Source organism: Hemitrygon akajei, chromosome 2 (assembly GCF_048418815.1).
Source record: "Hemitrygon akajei chromosome 2, sHemAka1.3, whole genome shotgun sequence".
NCBI lineage: Eukaryota > Metazoa > Chordata > Chondrichthyes > Myliobatiformes > Dasyatidae > Hemitrygon > Hemitrygon akajei.
In genome coordinates this window covers 72934777-72950813 of record NC_133125.1, presented here as the reverse complement: position 1 = coordinate 72950813, position 16037 = coordinate 72934777, and the positions used below count along the sequence as shown (strand labels likewise).

At 41.3% G+C, this 16037-nt stretch overlaps 1 protein-coding gene across 2 annotated transcripts in view; it reads right to left on the bottom strand.

Moving 5' to 3' along the window:
- Positions 1-16037, bottom strand: part of LOC140714088 (signal-transducing adaptor protein 1-like) — an 85754-nt gene that overhangs the window by 10620 nt on the left and 59097 nt on the right. The window contains exons 9-13 of one of the 2 annotated variants that reach the window (XM_073024837.1): positions 13450-13551; positions 11627-11686; positions 2159-2191; positions 2002-2061; positions 1528-1773 (exon numbers count right to left, since the gene is read on the bottom strand). In XM_073024837.1, coding sequence (XP_072880938.1) covers positions 1727-1773; positions 2002-2061; positions 2159-2191; positions 11627-11686; positions 13450-13551 — 302 coding nt within the window. In that variant the 3' untranslated portion in view covers positions 1528-1726. Of the gene's footprint in view, positions 1-1527; positions 1774-2001; positions 2062-2158; positions 2192-11626; positions 11687-13449; positions 13552-16037 lie in introns of those variants that run through there. The other variant, XM_073024826.1, reaches the window with a different exon arrangement.

Below are 16037 nucleotides of genomic sequence, written 5' to 3'. Positions count from 1 at the left end.
GTACCAAGTTTCCAATATCCCTTGAAAACCATGGCTCTCTCAAACTTTTAACCTTTCTTTTCAACCTAACAGGAACATAAAGATTCTGTACCCTCAAAATTTCACCTTTAAATGACCTCCATTTCTCTATTACATCCTTCCAATAAAACAAATTGTCCCAATCCACTCCTCCTAAATCCTTTCACATCTTCTCAAAGTTAGCCTTTCTCCAATCAAAAATCTCAACCCTGGGTCCAGACCTATTCTTCTCCATAATTATGTTGAAACTAATGGCATTGTGATCACTGGACCCGAAGTGCTCCCCAACACATACCTCCATCACCTGACCTATTTCATTCCCTAACAGGAAATCCAACACTGCCCATTCTCTAGTTGGTACCTCTATGTATTGCTGCAAAAAACTATCCTGCACACATTTTACAAAACTCCAAACCACCCAGCCCTTTTACAGTATGGGTTTCCCAGTCATGTGTGGAAAATTAAAATGTCCCACAATCACAACCCTGTTCTTACTACAAATGTCTGCTATCTCCTTACAAATTTACTCCTCCCATTCTCGCTCCCCATTAGGTGGTCTATAATACACCCTTATAAGTGTCAGTACACCTTTCCCATTCCTCAATTCCACCCAAATAGCCTTCCTAGATGAGCCCTCTAATCTATCCTGCCAAAGCACCGCTGTAATATTTTCTCTGACAAGCAATGCAACACCTCCCCCTCTTGTCCCTCTGATTCTATCACACCTATTCTATCATATTTCCAGAATATGTAGATTTTTCATTTTACAGGCCTTATCAAGAAGTCCCTTAATGTGACTCTGTAAAGATATTAACCAAGGGATGTCTTAGTACTAAAGTGGAGATTTACAAAGATGTGGTCAGCATGTGAAAGAAAAGCAATATTGGAGATGTTTCGTTTTAAAACAGAATTAGCTGGGCCCAATGATAATGTGCCGGTTAGCATGACACTGTTACAGCACAACTTTCAGAGTTCAATTCTGGCACTGCATGGAAGGAGTTTGCATATTCTCCCCATGACCATATGACTTTCCTTCAGGTGCCCTGGTTTCATCCCACAGTCCAAAGATGTAGTAGGTTAATTAGTGATTGTAAATTGTCCTGTGATTAGGTGAGGATTAAATAGGTGGGTTGCTGGACAGTGCAGATTGTCCGGACAGAAGAGCCTGCTCAGCCCCGTCTCTCTAAATAAAATAAAATATAAATAAATAAATAAATAAATAAATAAATAAGAAACGGGTATATGAATTTATTGAAGATTCATCTTTGTTTATTGCCATTCTAAAGTACAGCAACGTAAAGGAAAACAAAGTGATTATTACTCCGGATTTGACGATGCATAAAAAATATACAATAAGCATAAACAATTAAGAGGCCGAATTAGAGTAAACAGAAAATACTTCTTACTCAGTCAAGACCAGTTACCAGGGACATATAAGAAAAGTAACTGGTGGAAGGTTTAAAAGGAGTTCATAAAAAGTCTTTGAGCACAATAAATACTGGGGTCTAGATTTCAACGCCCAAAACATTGGTAGAGGCAGATACCCTCATTACATTGAAAACAATAGTTGAATGACCTTATGACATGTGATCATCTGGAAGCCTATGGACAGAGAACTACAAAATGGAATCAGTCTTAACTCATTTTTTTCCAGTTGCCATGGCGATAGTTGGCCATTTCTGCTGCACATTATTTTGGTGGAATTTTACTAGTTGAGGGAAGGAATGTTAAGTCCAATGGGAGATTGACAAGGATCTAATGGAAAAGAGAGAAAACACTGTGAAATCACTGTCCCAAAGTTCTGAATTTAAATGAATGGCCCAGTTTTAATACATTAGTCACTGATATTTAGCTAAAACAGTGATAGAAAGAAAGTTAAATCATCAACTGCTTTTACCAAGGATACAGGTGCATTTTTCATTCTGTTACATGTCAACACATTTATTCAACAACACATGAAAGGAAGTGGAGGATTAAGATTACCTTTGGTACGATGCTTTAGACACCACGGTTTTGGAGCAGTGTAACTGGGTGGCTTGTCATCTATATTAAAACAAACAAAATATTAAAAGCCATTTAAAATTTGTAATGAAAGTTTTTGATAACAAATTTAGATACAAACTTAATTCTCTCCACTTACCCGCTAGGTTCATCTGGTTCAGTTTTCCAAGAACTGAAACAGGTAAAGAAACACTATAGTAAGCATCTTGCATTAGGGGAACAGTTTAAAGGAGGAAAGATTTTCCTCACACATAGCGGTAGGTTCCTGCAGTGCACTATCAGGGAGGTGAAACTACAATGTTTAGAAAACATTTAGATAGACACATGAACAGACAGGAAACTGAGAGACAGCACGTTCAGGCAGGGCTCGTGTACAGGTTGAAGGGTGTTATGGTTGGATGAAGGGCTGATTCCTGTGCCGTTTTATTTTGTCCTACACTCTATCAGAACTCTATAATATTAAGAAACATTGAATAGCTATCTCATAGCTTACAAAACTCATGTTTCACCACATATTTAACACTGAGAAACTGTATTACATGGGTTATAAATACCAAACAGAAACTTTGCAGCATGAATGCTCAAGTACTACATCAAACTATGCACCAAATGCTGTGATTGTGTAAGTCATGGACCATGTAGGTACCAATGACATGGGTAGGATGAATGATGAGGTTCTGCAGAAGGAATTCAGGGAGTTAGGTGCTAAGTTGAAGGGCAGGACCTCCAGGGCTGTGATCTCAGGATTGCTACCCCTGCAATATGCTAGTGAGGCCAGAACTAGGGAGGTTATACAGTTCAGTATGTGGCTAGGGAGTTGGTATGGGAGGGAGGGCATGATTTTTGGATCATTTGTCTCTCTTTCAGGGAAAGTGGGACCTGTACAGAAGAGACGATTTGCACCTGCACTGGAGGGGAACTAATGTCCTAGTGGGAAATGTTGTTAATTCTGTACAGTGGAGTTTTAACTAGAGTTGTAGGGGGATGGGAACCAGAGTGCCAGAGCATTTAGTGGAGAGGTTGTGCAGGCAGATGTTGGTAAGACCTCAGACAAAGTTAGGAATCTAAAGGTTGAGTGTGGTCAGACAAGATCAAAAAGGGTGAATACAGGACTAAAGGTGTTGTATCTGAATGCATGCAGTATACGGAATGAGGTCGATGAACTTGCAGTACAGTTGTAGATTGGCAGGTATGATGCTGTAGGCATCACTGAATCATGGCTGAAAGATTATAGCTGAGAGCTTAATGTCCAAGGATACGCATTGTATCGAAAGGATAGGCAGGAAGGCAGAAGGGGTGCCATTGCTCTGTTGGTAAAAAATGAAATCAAATCATTAGAAAGAGGTGACATAAGGTTGGAAGGTGTTGAATCATTGTGAATAGAGCTAAGGAACAACAAGGGTAAAAAAACCCTGATGGGAGTTGTATACAGAGCCCCAAACAGTAGTAAGGATGTGGCCTACAAATTACAATGGGAGATAGAAAATGCATGTCAAATGGGCAACATTACAATAGTCATGGGGGATTTCAATATGCAGATCGATTGGGAAAATCAGGTTGGTGCTGGATTCCAGGAGAGGGAATTTCTAGAGTGCCTACGAGATGGCTTTTTAGAGCAGCTTGTGATTGAGCCCACTAGGGGATCAGCTATTCTGGATTGGTTGCTGTGCAATGAACTGGAATTGATTAGAGAGCTTAAGATAAAAGAACCCGTAGGGGAAAGTGACCATAATATCATCAAACTGACCCTGAAATTTGAGAAGGAGAACCTAAAGTCAGATGCATCAGTATTACAGTGGAATAAAGGGAATTACAGAGGCCTGAGAGAGAATTTGGCCAGAATTGATTGGAGAGGAACACTAGCAGGGATGATGGCAGAGCGGCAATGGCTGGAATCTCTAGAAGCAACTCGGAAGACATAGAACATATACATCCAAAAAAGGAAGAAGTATTCTGAAGGAAAGAAGATACAATCATGGCTAACAAGACAAGTCAAAGCCAATATAAAAGCCAGAAGGCATAAAATAGAGAAAAGATTAGTGAAGTTAGAGGATAGGGAAGCTTTTAAAAAACCAGCAGAAGGCAACTAATAATTCATTAAGAAGGTAAAGATGGAATATGAAAGTAGGCTAAACAATAATATTAAAGAGGATATGAAAGGATACAAAAAAGTTTATTCAGCTGCATAAAGTGTAAACGAGAGGTGAGAGTGGATATTGGACTGCTGGAAAATGATGCTGGAAAGGTAGTAATGGGGGACAATGAAATAACGGACAAATTGAAAAACTATTTTGCATCAGTCTCCACTGTGGAAGACACTAGCAGTATGTTGGATAATTTCCAGGAATCGGGGGCATTAAGTAGGTGAAGTTGCCATAACTGCTTGGGAAACTGAAAGATCTGAAGGTAGATAAGTCACCTGAACCAGATTATGTACACCCCGGAGTTTTCAAAGAGGTGGCTGAAAAGATGGTGGATGCATTAGTAATGATCTTTCAAGAATCACTCGATTCTAAATAGTTTCAGAAGACTTGAAAATTTCAAATGTCACTCCACTCTTCAAGAAGGGAGAGAGGCAGAAGATAGGAAACTATAGGCCAGTTATTTTGACCTCAGTGGTTGGGAAGATGTTGGAGTTGATTATTAAGGATGAGGTCTCACGGTTTTTGGAGGCTCATGATAAAATCGGCCATAGTCTGCATGGTTTCCTCAAAAGAAAATCTTGCCTGACAAATCTGTCAGAATTCTTTGAAGAAGTAACAAGTAGGATAGACAAAGAATTGGTTGATGTTGTGTACTGGCAAGATCTTTGTATATTTTCCTGTACTCTTTCAATCTTATTGACATCTGTCCTGTAGGTAGGTGACCAAAACTGCTCTAGACACTACTCTAGATTAGGCCTCACTGTCTTATACAACTTCAACATAACATACCAACTTCTGTACTCAATACTTTGATTTATGAAGGCCAATGTGCCAAAAGCTTTATTTACAACCCTGTCCACCTGTGATGCCACTTTCAAGTAGTTATGGACTTGAATTCCCAGATCCTTCTGCTCTACCACATGCTTCAATGCTCATCATGTAAGTTCTACCCTGGTTAGCCCTTCTAAAGTGCAACACCTCACACATGTGCATTAAGTGCTATCTGCCCATTTCAGCCCTTTTTCTCCAGCTGGTCAAGATCCCACTTCAAGCTTTAATAATCTTCTTCACTTTCCACTATGCCCCAGTCTTGGTGTCACCTGTAAACTTGCTGATCCAATTTACCACATTATCATCTGATCAAGTAAGCTCTTCTCAGGCTTCCGGTTGTGTACAGGTGTCAATTTTAACCATCGGTTTAAAGAGTTTATTCAGCACATATGCCGGCAAAGCACTAAATCAGGAGTTCCCAACCTAGGCTCCAAGGACCCCTCGGTCAATGGTAAGACCCCTGCACTAGATTCTTTTTCATTATCCAGATTGTTAATATAGATGAGAAACAATGGACCCAACATGGATTCCTGAGGCACACAACTAGTCACAGATCTCCAGTTAGAGAGGCAACGATCTACTACAAGGAGGATTTTTTTTAGCCAGGGTACTGTATCTGTGGAATGCTCTGCCTCAGACTGCAGTGGAGGCCAAGTCCATGGATATATTTAAGGTAGAAGTTGATAGTTTCCTGATCAGTCAGGGCATCAAAGAATATGGCAAGAAGGCAAGTATATAGGATTGGGTGGGATCCAAAATCAGCCAAGATCGAATGGTGGAGCAGTCTCAATGGGCTGAATGGCCTAATTCTGCTCCTGTGCCTTAAGGTCTTATGAAAATAGACAACCTTTTAATTTCTTCCACCAAAGTGCATGACCATACACTTCCTGACATCATATTCCATCTGCCGTTTCTTTGCCCATTCTCCTAATCTGTCCAAGTCCTCTGTAGCCTCTCTACTTACTCAAAACTACCTGCCCCTCCACCTATCTTCATATCATTTGCAGACCTGACAACAAAGCTATCAATTCCATCATTCAAATCATTGACAAATAACGTAAAAATAATTAGTCCAACACAGACCCCGTGGAAGACCACTAGTCACTGACAGCCAGCCAGAAAAAAGATCTCTTATTCCCACTCTTTTCCTCCAGCCAATCAGCCACTGCTTTATCTACTAGAATCTTTCTTGTAATACTATGGGCTCATAGCTTGTTAAGCAGACTCATGTGTGGCTCTTTGTCAAAGGCCTTGTGAAAATCCAAGAAAACAACATCAACTGATTCTCCTTTGTCCATCCTGCTTGTTGTTTCTTCAAAGAATTCCAATAGATTTGAAAGGCAAGATTTTCCATTGAGGAAACCATGCTGACTGCAACCTATTTTATCGTGTGCCTCCAAGTACTCTGAGACCTCATCCTTAATAATCAACTCCAACATCTTCCCAACCACTGAAGTCAGACTAACTGGCTTCTGCCTTTTTCCCTTCTTGAAGAGTGGAAAGACAATTGCATGGTCATATCTTTCTTATTCCTCAGTTCCACCCATGCATCCTCAGTAGATGAGCTCACCAGCCTGTCCTGTCTGAGCACTGCCATGACAATTTCTCTGGTTAATAATCCCCTTAATCCTTCCCACTCAATCATATTTGAAGAATGGAAACCTGGACCATGGAGCTGCCAGTCTTGCTGCTCCTGCAACCAAGTCTTACGAATAACTACAGTGCCATAATTCTATGTTTGATCCATGCTCTCCGGTCATCTGCCTTTCCTACAATACAGTACTCCTTGCTTTGTAATTTACATATAACACAGGACCTTAGTCCCACCCTGCTCCACCTTTGAATCCTGACTTCATGCTTAGGCTGAACACCACCTTTTGCCACAACCTTTCCACTATCTGCTCTGGCACTTCAGTACTATTCTCCCATAACTGCAGTAGCAACCCTTCCCACAAGGATATTAGTCCCCTTCCACTTGAGGTGTAAACTGTCCTGCCTGTCTGGGTCCACCTTACCTGGAAGGGAACCCAGTGCTCTAAAATCTGAAGCCCTCTCTCCTGCACCATCTCCTTAGCCACATGTTAAACTGTATGATCTTCCTATTTCTAGCTTTGCTAGCACATGGTGTCGGTGGCAATCATGAGACCACAACACCGTCCTTTAACTTTTAACAGTCCTAACAGTCCTCGAGATTTAGAGGAACAAATTTGTTAAGAGATCACAGATTGTTGCAAGTTATAAGCTTGTTATAGTAGGTGATTTTAACTTCCCACATATTGACTTGGAATCACATGCTGTAAAAGGACTAGATGGGATAGAGTTTATTAAATATGTTCAGGAAAGTTTCCTTCATCAGTGCATAGAAGTCCCAACAAGAGAGCGTTGTAATACTTGATTTGCTATTAAGGAATGAGACAGGGCAGGTGACAGAATTTTACGTAGGGGAACAGGACTTTGTGATATGGTGCAACTCAAACTACCTGCGTCTCAATATCACCAAGACCAAGGAGATGGTGGTGGACTTTAGGAGATCTAGGCCTCATATGGAGCCAGTGATCATTAATGGAGAATGTGTGGAGCAGGTTAAGACCTACAAGTATCTGGGAGTACAGTTAGACGAGAAGCTAGACTGGACTGCCAACACAGATGCCTTGTGCAGGAAGGCACAGAGTCGAATGTACTTCCTAAGAAGGTTGGCGTCATTCGATGTCTGTAGTGAGATGCTGAAGATGTTCTATAGGTCAGTTGTGGAGAGCGCCCTCTTCTTTGTGGTGGCGTGTTGGGGAGGAAGCATTAAGAAGAGGGACGCCTCATGTCTTAATAAGCTGGTAAGGAAGGCGGGCTCTGTCGTGGGCAAAGTGCTGGAGAGTTTAACATCGGTAGCTGAGCGAAGGGTGCTGAGTAGGCTACGGTCAATTATGGAAAACTCTGAACATCCTCTACATAGCACCATCCAGAGACAGAGAAGCAGTTTCAGCGACAGGGTACTATCGATGCAATGCTCCTCAGACAGGATGAAGAGATCAATACTCCCCAATGCCATTAGGCTTTACAATTCAACCGCCAGGACTTAAGAACTTTTTAAAAGCTATTATTAATGCTTTTTGAGATAGTGATTTAGATGCATATCATATTTTTTACTGAGTTAAGTATGTAATTAGTTTTGCTACAACAAGTGTATGGGACATTGGAAAAAAAAAGTTGAATTTCCCCATGGGGATGAATAAAGTATCTATCTATCTATCTATCTATCTTTGCATCCTGTGACCACAATGCCATTTGTTTCAAATTAAATATTCAGAGAGATAGTTCTGGTCTGTGGGTTGAGGTTCTAAATTGAAGTAAGGTCAATTATGATGTTATCAGAAATTATCCGGCAAGTGTGGATTAGGACAGGCTGCTTTCTGATAAAGGTATACTTGGAAAGTGGGAGGCCTTCAAAAACAAAGTTTTGAGAGTACAAAATTTGTATGTGGCTGTCAGAATAAAAGGTATAGATAACAATTGTACAAAGGTGGACGAAGTCAAGGCAGTCGATATTGTCTACATGGACTTTAGCTATGTATTTGACAAGGTCCCTCGTGGGAGGCTGGTCAAGAAGGTTCAGCCACTTGGCATTCTAAATGTGGTAGTAAATTGGATTTGACATTGATAAAGCAATGGTCCCAGTGCAGTCTGATGGGAGAAGCCAGAGAGTGGTAGTAGATGGTTGCCTCTCTGACTGGAGGCCTGTGACTAGTAGAGTGCCACAGGGTTCCGAGCTGGGTCCTTTGTTGTTTGTCATATATTTCAATGATCTGGTTGATAATGTGGTTAACTGGATCAGCAAATTTGCAGATGATACCAAGATTAGGGGTGTAGTGGGCAGCAAGGAAGAATAGCAGAGATGCAAAGGGATTTGAATCAGCTGGAAAAATGAGAGATGGAATTTAATACAGACAAGTGCAAGGATTTGAACTTCGGTAGGACCAATCATGGTTGGTCTTACACAGTGAATGGTAGGGCACTGAGGAGTGGGATAGAACAAAGAGATCTGGGAATGCAAGTCCATAATTTATTGAAAGTGGCGTCACAGGTAGATAGTATTGCAAAGAAAGCTTCTGGCACATTAGCCTTCATAAATCAAAGTATTGAGTACAGAAGTTGGTATGTTATGTTGAAGTTGTATAAGACATTAGTGAGGCCTAATTTAGAGTATTATGTCAGCAGTTTTGGTCACCTACCTACTGGAAAGAAGTAAACAAGGTTGAAAGAGTACAGAAAAATTTACAAGGATGTTGCCGGGTCTGGAGGACCTGAGTTATAAGGAAAGATTGAAGAGAAACAGAATCAGGTTTATTATCACTGGCATGTGTCGTGAAATTTGTTAACTGAGCAGCAGCAGTTCAATGCAACACATAATATAGAAGATAAATAAATAAATCAATCAATTACAGTATACGTATATTGAATAGATTAAAAATTGTGCAGGTTAAGACTGTATTCATTAAAACATAAAAGATTGAGAGGAGATTTGTTAGAGGTAACAAAATAACAATAATAGTACTTTATTGATCCTGAGTGGGAATTTCTTTTGTTATAGCAGTAGCAGTTAAAAACACACTTAGCAGTGTGTAGACTTGACTAATAATAAAGTGCAGAATACTATTATACCCAATAATAGTTTACCAATGTGCAATCATGTGGAGTTAGATAGTGTAAATACAAACAGGCTTTTTCCATTGCGATTGGGTAGGACAACAACCAGAGGTCATGGGTTAAGGGTAAAAGGTAAGAAGGTCAAGCGGAAAATGAGGGGAAATGTCTTCACTCAGAAGGTTGTGATAGTGTGGAACAAACTGCCAGTACAAAGTAGCACATGCAAGTTCAATATCAACGTGTAAGAGAAGTTTGGATAGGGACGTAGATGGTAGGGGTATGGAGGGCAATGGTCCCAGTGCAGTTTGATGGGAGTAAGCAGTTTTGCTTCTCAGCATTGACTGTGCTGTACTTCTCTATGACTCCCTGACTTAGGATCAAACTCCCTGAACTCACTTTGCAGGACTTCATCACCCTTCCTACTCATGCCATTGGTACTGACATGGACCAAAGCCTCTGGCTTCACCCTTCCACAAGAATGCTGTGAGCTTGATCTGAGATATCCCTGGCCCTGGCAACTGAGGGGCAATATACTATTCAGGAATCTCATTTTCATCCATAGGGTCTCCTGTGTGTTCCCCTAACCAATGAATCATCTTTCACTACAGCTTGTCTCATCTCCCCACTTCCCTTCCAAGCCACAGACCCAGAGACCTAACCCCTGTGGTTTACCTAACTTTGATCAACCCCAAAGAGCATCCAAAGCTATGTACCTGCTACTTGCATTGGCTGCCTATCCCCTTTCCCCTTTCAGACATTCACCCATTTCTCTGTGTCAATCCTTCAGCCGCCCAAATGACCTGGGGTTAATCCAGCTCCAGCTCCAAAACGGTTGATAGAAGCTGCTGCTGGATACACTTCTTGCAGTTATCATGAAGCCTGGAGGTCTTGCTGCCTTCCCATATGCTGCAAGAGGAGCATTTGTCTCTCCTGACTGACATCCCCGCTGCTCTAACTGTGCAACAAGGAAGAAAGAGAATTAAATGGGAAAAAAATCTACCTCCAGCCTCCAACTCTCCTTGTCGTACATCTATGAGCAAAAGCCTCAACTGGCCCACTCCCACAATGGCTGCTCTGCTTAAACCTAGCATCTTTTTTATTGGCTCGACCCAAGTTCCTAATCCCCCACAAAACAGTGGCATGTGAAATGTCCTGATCACTCCCGCTTGCTTCTTTTGAAATCTCTCTCCTATTACTCACAATCCAAGGGAGTTGAAAAACTTCATCCAGATCGCCCACTTCCAAGCCATGCTGACTGCCCCTAATCAACCCTGTCTTTCCAGGTGCACACTCATCTTATCCTTAACAATCCTCTCCAGTAACTATAGACTTAATGTTCTATAGTTCCCATTTTTATTCTTTGTCACTCTAAACAATAATTATTTAATATCAGAAAAGAGTTTGCAATTTATAACCTCATCATTAACCCTCAGTTCAGCAAGAACAATATCATAATGAAAATAATGGAAAATATGTTATTTAAAGTACACCCAGGGAAGACATTTTATATATTAAAATCATCTCATAATTTTAATTAATTACCACCAGGCTTTGGTACAGGTGATTGGGTAACTGCAGTTCACAAAGCACCCGAGCCCATGACAGGAAGGGTCAGCTGGCTCCATGGTCTAGAGGAGTCTTCACAGTGATGTCAGTAACATAAAAACCTCTCTTCTTTGACACATGGGGTGTCTTGTTGCAATGTTTTGAGGATTACAGGAGAAGTAAACATTTCTAAAAGGGCTGATTAGCCCATTTGCAAAGATACTTTTTGATTTAATAATACCAATTTTTTTCCTGAATATTGATAAAATGGATAATGTGGGACAGTAACCAGTAACTAGAATTGCAACAGCACATTGGCCATATATTATTAGTAGAGAGCACTGAACACAGAAAGAAAGACTCTTTCTGTGTCTTTCTTTAGAATTTGTTATTTTCTTTCGGACAACATAGTCACAAAGAAAGACACAGCACTATATTGCAGTTCCTACTTTCATTATTCATATAATTAGGTTCAGTTTCTTCCTTGGCTGGGCCTCTGCATCTGGCTCCTGTGGAAAAATTGAAATAGACATTAGGAAACATTAGTTGCCGATGTAAAGGCATATGAAACAATACTGAGTTGTGAGGAGTAAAGGAGGGACTGCCAAGGCTCATTGCAGTGACATTTTATTGCACACATGACTCAAGCTGATTGAACAGACATTACACTCATACCTTTGAATGGAAATCCACTGGGTATCTGATGGTGGACAGCAAGGGAGATAGCTGGATCATGGTAGGTGCGTAGCACTAGGCTTGGTCAGGTCAGTAAGAAATGCAATCAGGGAAGCTGGTGACATCAGTGCTGAGGGGAGCTGGGCAATCACTAAGAAAACTAGCAATATCTACCTGGAAGACAATGACTACCCCACAGCAGACCAGGTAATGTTGGCCAGCCCCTTAATAGATGCCAGAGCAGCCTCAAACTTTTTCATGGGTCCTGAATTAGATGTAAAGTTTAGTTCCAGTCACAGGCTGGTGACAGAAAAGTGAAACTGTTGGAATCAGGAGCAACTGCAGGAGGAACATAGAGGGTCAGGATTTTCGACTGAAACATTAACAATGCTTAACCCTTTGAGTTCTTCCTGCAGTTCCTCATCCTGCCCATGTGCAAGAACACATTTATAGTAATCCATTAGTCATAGAAGTATCAGTTCATACAAATGCTATGCAACAGTTTTGAATGTATGTTGCTACATGCAGTTACAAATAGTATGTTGTTCATTCCAAATGCACTAAACTTATTTCCATTACTCTTATAGAAGGAGATGCATAAATTTTAAATGTTATATCTTTTGAAGGGCACACACTTGCATCTTTAATAGTAAGAAGTAAATTGTGCACAATCGTTCCTAAGTTCACTATTTTTAAGATCATTATCGTGAGTTCATGCACCTGCTTGCCTTCACTTTGCACTGACAAGAAATAAAACAAAAGCATCTGTTATGTTGCACGGGCAATATCTAGCAATGTTACACATGACCTGATTAACCTCCACTTGATTCCTGTATTGTCTCAGACCATCCTTCTCACTCGTCCAACCACAAAACCTGAACAACCCTGACTCCTCCCTCCTCTCTCCACCCATGAGAAGGAAATGATACACTTTTAATACTTCTGGTATCGTTTAGGTAAATACAAGTAAATTCAGTTAAAACGTACCTGAAACATTTTATGTAATTATTAATTACTACATATGAACAGCTGCTGTTAAAAATTGATGGTTTTCATGGCTACAAATGTTGCATTGTTATTGGTTGGATGAGCTGTGATTAATTGCATAATAATCAATGTTTAACCACATTGTTTAAAAACACAGAATTAAATTATATAAGACCAGTCATGCAATTCAGCCCTCTCTTTGTAATGCACCATATAATTTGAACTGTCATTCAATTTATTTTAATTTATTGAAACACCAGGCAAAGCATTTGAAAAAGTTCACACTGTCATTGTTTGCAACATTCAGAATGCAACTGAGGAAATCCGAAGGATGTAAATCCATTCTAAACCAAATGTAAGTTATACAGTAAATGATTGATTTCACAAGAATGGGCTTGCACTGATCATTCCCTACGCAGGATTGCTCTCCGCTATAATAAAACCTGTTGTCTTTAAAATCTTTCATAACTAGCTGCCTGCTAAACATACTGTACTTAACTGGCACTATATTATCAAATCAACAAACAAGTCCTGCCTGGTCTGAACAGTTGTTGCTTTAATGGCAGCTTTTTTTGAGTGTTGTATGGTTTTTATATCATTTCAGGTTTACCTGGATATTCAGATGGAGACACTGAGAGACGCTGAATTGGAACTACTTTTGACATTGGCAGCGGCCTCTTTAGTACCTTTGTACATTCATCTTTGGACATCTCTGCAAAAACAAGTGTAAAATTATAACCTTCACCAAATCAAATTAAGACTAAAATATTAATTCATTCTAAAGCAAAACCAAAGTTTCAATCCTGGATTTTGGTTGCCACAGACTCAGAATTATATGGGACTGCTGTTTTAAGATATCTGCGAGGCTAGCTAAGTCTACTGACTTCCACAAGTGGGTGATCTGCTAGACATTTTGGTCAACCGTATTGATGCGGATCTGGAATCGCCAACCAAAGGCAATGAATTCTACAGCATCAAGGATTTCTCCCCCAATTGTTAAAATTTAGATTCTAAATCTCTTCTGGATTGAATATCTCAAAAGGGGCAATGTTGTGATATGAACTCAAATGTTCTGGGCTATGATTAGTCCAGTCATATTAGATCACTCTAAATTAAACCCACCAAAATAAGTGAGCACCACAGCCTAATTCAGTTTGTTTATTTTCTACAGGTCTCAATTACTGGGGAGGATTGTCCTTTAGAGAGTGGCCCTACTGTGAGTGGGTACTAACAATCTGTAAATATTATAGACAAAGATCAGGATGTTTCATGTCTTGGGGACCTTTCTTTGCAGATTGCCAAGAACCTCACATGGTCTGTACACACCAGCTGTGTGGTGAAAAAGGCACAGCAGCATCTCTTTCACCTCAGACAGTAGAGAAAGTTTGGTATGGGCCCCTAAATCCAAAGAACTTTTGACAGGGGCACAATTGAGAGCATCCTGACTGGATGCATCACTGCCTAGTATGGGAACTGTACCTCCCTTAATGGCAGGACTCTGCAGAGAGTGGTGCAGATGGCCCAGCGCATCTGTAGTTGTGAACTTCCCATGATTCAGGGCATTTACAAGTACAGGTGTACAGAGGAGATTCAAACAAGAGGACATGAGTTGAGAGTTAGGGGGCAAAAGTTTAAGGGTAACAGGAGGGGAACTTCTTTACTCAGAGAGTGGTAGCTGTGTGGGATGAGCTTCCAGTAAAAGTGGTAGAGGCAGGTTCGGTATTGTCATTTAAAGTAAAATTGGATAGGTATATGGACAGGAAAGGAATGGAGGGTTATGGGCTGAACGTGGGTCAGTGGGACTAGGTGGGAGTAAGCATTCGGCATGGACTAGAAGGGCCGAGATGGCCTGTTTCCGTGCTGTAAATGTTATCTGGTTATATGGTTATAATTCTGGAGGAAGGGAAGCCACTTTCTTTTAAGAAGGAGGACATCTCCTTCGTTCTGGAATGAAAAGCCTCATCCTGAGAGCAGATGCAGTGGACATGGAGGAATTGAGAGAAGGGGATGGTGTTATTACAAGAGACAGGGTGGAAAGAGGTATAGTCCAAGTCAGTGAATTTATAATAGACATTAGTAGATAAATGTTGGAGCATGGATGAAATCACCAGAGAGAGTGTTACCGCTGCTATAAAAGCAGCTTCTTTATTCGACAAAACAGGATACAGCAAGCATCGTACAGAGACCCTTTGGTGCAAAAGATCTGCTAGCTCACAGGGCCCCTACCAAAAAGCAGGGGGAAAAGCTACTGTCTAGTAATTATGGATCACTGCACCCGGTGGGTAGAGGCTTTCCCAACAAGGGACTGCACTGCCAGCACTGCTGCATGGATCCTAGTTCAGAAAATCCTCCTAAGGTGGGGAACCCCAGTTCAGGTGGATTCAGATCAGGGAGCACATTTCACGAGGAAAGTGATGAAGGAAATGTGCTGACTGCTAGGGATTCGACAACGGTTCCACATAGCCTACCACCCCCAGAGTTCAGGGATGGTAGAAAGGATGAACTGAACAATCAAGAATGCGTTAACCAGAGCTATAGCTGAGACAAGAAAGACACGGGCTGATGTATTACCGGGAACCCTGATGAGATTGCGTGCAACCGTGAACCGCACGTTGGGTCTCAACCCCTATGAATTATTGATGGGGCGAGCAGTGCGACTCCCCTATGGGGTAATTACAGGTTGCAGGGAGCCTGGGGCTTACAGGGATAGAATGACCCAATATGTGAAAGACCTTTGTAACCAAATTAAAGTGTTGAAGGACTGGCGAAACAACAGCAGCAAATCGCTGATCAGAGAGAGCCAGAGGGAAAGGGGATAGTCGTTCCACAGCCCGGCGACCACGTCATGGTGAGGTTGCTGCCAGAAAGGTCAGGGTTTGCCCCCAGGTGGATAGGACCACTGACGGTCTCTTAACCAATGACACGTGTGTCTGTGCACAGACTCAGTGAGGCAGCCAGTGGAAACACTGGACTGAGGTTCAAGCATATGACTCACCCTCTTGTTGCTCCCACAGACAGAGTGGGGGATCAAGTGTACCCAGTAACCATGTAATTACAGGGAACCTAAAAGAGGAACACCAGCCGGCCATGACACACCTGACCACAGCAGATGAAAACATACCCGGAGGAAACGCAAAGGCAGAAAGCACAGAGTGTGTGGCAGAGACACTGAGAGCATGTTGGAAAACCATGAATAGC